The sequence below is a fragment of the Fukomys damarensis genome, unplaced genomic scaffold, assembly GCF_012274545.1.
Source record: "Fukomys damarensis isolate Sample0158 unplaced genomic scaffold, DMR_v1.0_HiC HiC_scaffold_37, whole genome shotgun sequence".
NCBI classification, from domain to species: Eukaryota; Metazoa; Chordata; class Mammalia; order Rodentia; family Bathyergidae; genus Fukomys; species Fukomys damarensis.
Window position 1 is genome coordinate 1,689,862 of NW_022900949.1, and position 5,417 is coordinate 1,695,278.

Genomic DNA, 5,417 nt, shown 5'->3' on the forward strand with positions numbered 1-5,417 from the left:
TTCCGGAGTCTGAGGCAGGAGGCTTACGAGTTCAAGGCCAGCCTGGGCAATTCAGCAAGCTCCTGTGTCAAAATAAAATTTTTATAAAGGGCTGGGGCATACCTCAGTGGCAGATCCTACACTTGGCAGGTCAGACTGGCTCTGTCCCCAGTACAGGAAAATAAACAGTCGTCATTTGTTAGTGTTACGGGGACTGGTCCCAGGGCCCCCCAGATGCTCCAGCGTGCAGTTCCCTGAGTGCCTTCTATGGAGTGGTGCAGTGTTTGCATAGATCCCCAGGGAAACTCCAAACTTGGGATCCTCCTGCCTCAGCCTCCTGCGTCACTGGGGCAGCAGGTGTGCACCCCAGCCCCAGCCGCATCGGCTCTTCTGACGCTTTCCCACCCCCACCCCCCGTGGACCCCAAGTCCTGGGCTTGACAGCCCAGGCTGGTTCAGCCAGCTTGGGGATGCTGGGGGAGGCACCTCGCCCACCCTGAGTGTCCCGCCTGCCCACTGCCCGCAGCCTGCTCATCACCTCGCTGGGACACATCAAGCTGACAGACTTCGGGCTGTCCAAGATTGGGCTCATGAGCATGGCCACCAACCTGTACGAGGGCCACATCGAGAAGGATGCACATGAGTTCGTGGACAAGCAGGTGGGCGGGCACGCGGGCAGAGCAGCCTGGGGATGAGGCCCGGCCCCTGGGTGCTGGGACACAGGACAGTGGGGAAAGCAGCCAGCCTCGGTGGCACACCTTGGTCCTAGTAGCTGGGAGGCTGAGTCAGGAGGGTCACAAGTTCAAGCTCAGTGTGGGCATCTTGAGGACTTGGCAAGGCCCTGCCTCAGAAAGGGCAAAGAATAGAAACACAGAGCAAAGAAACTGATTCCCTTCACTGTACCCCCTGCCCCCAGAGCCCTCTGCTCTGCTTTTCCGTCTGGCCTTGGGCTCTCCCAGCTGGAGGCTGCCTCAGTTTCCCACTCTGCCCTGACAGGTGTGCGGGACTCCCGAGTACATCGCCCCCGAGGTGATCTTCCGCCAGGGCTACGGGAAGCCGGTGGACTGGTGGGCCATGGGCGTCACCCTCTACGAGTTCCTGGTGGGCTGTGTGCCCTTCTTCGGGGACACACCGGAGGAGCTGTTTGGGCAGGTGGTCAGTGGTGCGTGCCCAGTCCTGCCGGCGCCGGATGGGGTCACCTGCGCTGTGCCCTTGGGACACATCCCGGGCTGAGGCAGATAGACGGGACCGCCCCCACTTACTCCTGCCCTCATTTCAGACGAGATCATGTGGCCAGAAGGGGAAGAGGCGCTTCCAGCTGACGCCCAAGACCTCATCACCAGGCTGCTGCGCCAGAGTCCCATGGAGCGTCTGGGCACAGGTATGTAGGTGCTGGCACGGCCCAGGAAGTAGAGGGGGATAGGACCTGAGGTTAATTAAAGAAAGCTCTTCTTTGGCAGGTGTGTGGAAGGGAGGGGCCTTGGAGGTGGGGTTCAGAAGGATGCATAGGAGTTTGACTAAAACTAGAACGAGAACTGAAGGAATAGAAGATAGATGGGCCTGAGGTTCCCCAGGGACACCACGGCTGTGGCCCTGCGAAGTCACCAGAGTTGCATCCTGAGGCTTCAAAGGCCTGGTTCAGAGGACCCAACAGTCACTTCCTGCTCTCAGGCCAAAGAGGAACCACTTTAGGTGTGTGGGATTTAAGTCCTCAGAGGCAAGGGCAGGGCTGAGAAGAGGCTCACGGGGCTTGCAAGGTGCAGGCGGGACCTGCAGGGCTCAGCCGGCTGGCTGCGTCTGCAGGTGGCACCCATGAGGTCAAACAGCACCCCTTCTTCCTGGGCCTGGACTGGGCGGGGCTCCTGCGACACAAGGCGGAGTTCGTGCCGCAGCTGGAGGCTGAGGACGACACCAGCTACTTCGACAGTACGTGCTGCCCGGGCCCCCGCGCAGCCAGATTCAGAGGGAAGCGGGGCACGGCCTCCTAGGTGTCAGCTCTCACAGGGGCCGGGGCACAGCGACGGTCAGGTGCGCCTCCCCTCCATCCAAATCCAAAGTTCCCAGCGCCAGCCGCATGGCAAGGCCTCCCAGCCATCTGCTTCCTGTTCTGTAAGACAGACAACACATGGCACATCCGAGATACACCAGCGGGCCGTGGCCTGTTTCAAGGGCAAGGAAGCCTGGCGTGGTGAATCTGCTTCCTGCGGTAAAACACACAAAACATGGCACATCCGAGATACACCAGCGGGCCGTGGCCTGTTTCAAGGGCAAGGAAGCCTGGCGTGGTGGCCCCAGTACTTGGGAAGCTGAGGCAGGAGGATCTCAGTGAGTTCAAGGCCAGCCTGAATTACATAGCGAGACCCTGGTCTCAAGAAACAACAAAAGAAGGGCCAGGGATTTAGTTCAGTGGTGCCACTGCCTGCCTCCTAAGTGCAAGGTCCAGAGTTCAATCCCTGGTACCAAAAAAGAAACAACAAAACAAAAAGTCAAGGGGCTGGATCCAAAGTTCACAGATGAAGCTGTTTCTGGGTCTCCAGTGGCAGGGACGTAGTTCAGAGTTATTCTTAGACACCCGCTTGGATGACAGAGCCTCGCGTGGTCCCTAAACATGCCCAGCGTGCTTCTGCCTCAGGGCCTTTGCACGGGGCTGCTGGGCCCAGGACACCCTCCCTGTGTCACCCCACAGCCCAGGAGGCCACCCGAGTGTCTCCGGGGGCCTGGGAGGTCACCCGAGCGGAGTGCCTCCCGGGCACCCACACCATCCTCCCCACCCCACAGCACGCTCGGAACGCTACCGCCACCTGGGCTCCGAGGACGATGAGACCAACGACGAGGAGTCCTCCACGGAGATCCCACAGTTTTCCTCGTGCTCACACCGCTTCAGCAAGGTGCGTGGGCCTGGGGGCCCACCTGTCTCTCTCATGGTGAAACACACAACAGACACCCCAGGGTCTCACTGTGTAGCCCAGGCTGGCCTCACACTCATGGAGATCCTCCTGCCTCAGCCTCAGAAGTGCTGGGATGACAGGCGTGCGCCACCACACCCGGCCCCGTTACTTTCTTATCACCCTCCAGGTCTACAGCAGCTCTGAGTTCCTGGCTGTGCAGCCGACCCCCACCTTTGCCGAAAGGAGCTGCAGTGTGGACCGGGAGGAAGGGTGGGAGCGCAGCAGTGACGGGGACAGTGGCCGCCAGCTGAGCACTGAGGTCCGGTAGGTGTCCAGGAGTTGAAGACCCATCATGCTTCCAAGTTTCTGAGGAGATAGAGCCCCAAAGTCTGATGTTGAAGAAGCTTCCCAGGGGCCTGGCAGAAAAGGGTCAGACTGGTCAGACTCCTGGGCCTCCAATAATCTCATTGCTTTTGGCTTTGCTCTCCTGACTGCATCAAACATAAAGCAGTTGTGCACTATTGTGCTGTTTGGCCAATAAATTTCTATTCATCTTTCAAAACCCACAATCATTGGGCTGGGGATTTAGCTCAGTGGTTCCACCGCCTGCCTGGCAAGCACAAGGACCTGAGTTCAATCCCCAGTACCAAAACAAAAAAACAAAAAACCCCACAACCATCAATGCCCCCTAACAAGGATGTTAGTTGGAGGTGGGTTTTGAAGGTTGAATAGGAGTTTTCTAGCACTCCACCCCTATTTGCCTCCTGGTGACTTAGTATTCGACACAGGCTCCTCCTCCCTGCAGACTTCGATCCTGGACCTCCTCTGGATCCTCCTGTCACTTGTCATCATGTCAGCCTGAGCGGGGCCCCAGCCCATCACTCCTGAGCAACATCAGCCTAGACACAATGCCCAAGTTCGCCTTCTCATCGGAAGATGAGGGAGCAGGCCCAGCCCCTGTGGACCCCAAAAAGCCTGTCTTCATTCTGGGAGAGCCTGATCCCCCTCCGCCAACCACCCCAGTAACACCCAAACCCTCAAGCCTTTCTGGTAGGTAGGGCGTAAGAGAAGAAGAGTCGTGTTACACACTTTCCCAGGGGAGGGATTATCTGAGAGGGTTTTTAAGAATGAGTAGTTCTCCAGAGCTAACAAAGACTTTAAAATGGTCCCAGAAAGGCACTAAGCCCCTGAGGACAATCAGTCGAGGGGTAACAGCTCCAGGATAGGGCTGGAGCCAGGGAAGCCCCAATAAGGGGAACTGGGGTCCAATGGGCATGGGAGGCAGCCTCTCAGAGGAGGGGACTTGAAGGGGTGACTTTCCCTTTAGAACAGCTCGGGAGGGGTTTGCGGGGGACAGGGCACTGCATGAGTGCGGGCCAGGAGTCTGGGTGTGTGTGGAGCCCAGGGAGGCGAACCAGGGCAGCGGGGACTGGGGTGAGGGGAGAGGGCACTGCTGACCCCACTGCCCACAGCCGACACGGCAGCCCTTAGCCACGTGCGGCTTCGGAGCAACAGCACAGGTGCCCGGCACTCCACACCCTGGGCCCTGGACGCTGGCCGCGGCCGCCGCCTCGGGCCAACCAGAGACCTTGCCGGAGACAAGACCAAGGCCAGCCCCGGTGGGGGCAGCAGCGGCGGCGGGGGACGGGTGCCCAAGTCAGCATCGGTGTCAGCCCTGTCCCTCATCATCACCGCAGGTGACACACGGCAGTGTCCCGGGGCAGGGGACAGGGAGAGTGAGGCGGTGTCCCCAAGCCAGCACAACACGTGCAAGGGCCCTGGGGCCATGCCGTGCCTGGCATACCAGTCCAGAGCGGCAGTCCTGGATAGAGGGAAGGTGGGTGGCCTCGAGAACCACACTGACGACCTCACCCTGCTCTCCCCTAGACGATGGCAGTGGCGGCCCCCTCATGAGCCCCCTGTCCCCGCGCTCGCTGTCCTCAAACCCGTCTTCCCGAGACTCCTCGCCAAGCCGGGACCCGTCGCCGGTGTGCAGCAGCCTGCGGCCCCCCTTAGTCATCCACAGCTCGGGCAAGAAGTATGGCTTCAGCCTGCGTGCCATCCGCGTCTACATGGGCGACAGCAACGTCTACACCGTGCACCACGTGGTCTGGGTGCGTGGGGGTGCGGGCCACGAAAGGGGGCTCCCCTGGGGGAGGGGCCGCCCTGGGCCGCCAGGCTCTTCTTCGCCCTTGTCGCTTTGGGGGGCCCTTTCCCTCCCCACCGCACACGCTCGGAACGGTCCTCAGCTTCGGGTAAACTGAGGCTCAGCTTGTTGGAGATCCACAGTGAATCCAGCCAGGTGGGAGCTCCGGGTTCGGGGCTCAGGCCTCTGACCCGTTGTGTCCCCTAGGGCGTGGAGGAGGGGAGCCCCGCCCAGGAGGCCGGGCTGCGCACTGGGGACCTCATCACGCACATCAACGGGGAGTCCGTGCTGGGCCTGGTGCACAGGGACGTCGTGGAGCTGCTGCTGAAGGTGTGTGGGGCTCGAGGGGCGCCCCGACTGGCCACACCTCCCGCTCCAGCCCCGCCCAGGCTGGCCACACCTCCC

The 5,417-nt window shown here is 60.7% G+C and overlaps 1 protein-coding gene across 1 annotated transcript in view; it reads left to right on the plus strand.

The window, feature by feature from the left end:
* The window catches only part of Mast3 (microtubule associated serine/threonine kinase 3), a 21,841-nt gene that overhangs the window by 14,613 nt on the left and 1,811 nt on the right, over positions 1-5,417 (plus strand). Inside the window, exons 16-25 of the mRNA XM_010606527.1 lie at positions 480-637; positions 975-1,140; positions 1,258-1,359; positions 1,782-1,904; positions 2,757-2,866; positions 3,054-3,190; positions 3,672-3,916; positions 4,339-4,563; positions 4,754-4,980; positions 5,220-5,342. Of these exons, the coding sequence (XP_010604829.1) occupies positions 480-637; positions 975-1,140; positions 1,258-1,359; positions 1,782-1,904; positions 2,757-2,866; positions 3,054-3,190; positions 3,672-3,916; positions 4,339-4,563; positions 4,754-4,980; positions 5,220-5,342 (1,616 nt within the window). The remainder of the gene's footprint in view (positions 1-479; positions 638-974; positions 1,141-1,257; positions 1,360-1,781; positions 1,905-2,756; positions 2,867-3,053; positions 3,191-3,671; positions 3,917-4,338; positions 4,564-4,753; positions 4,981-5,219; positions 5,343-5,417) is intronic.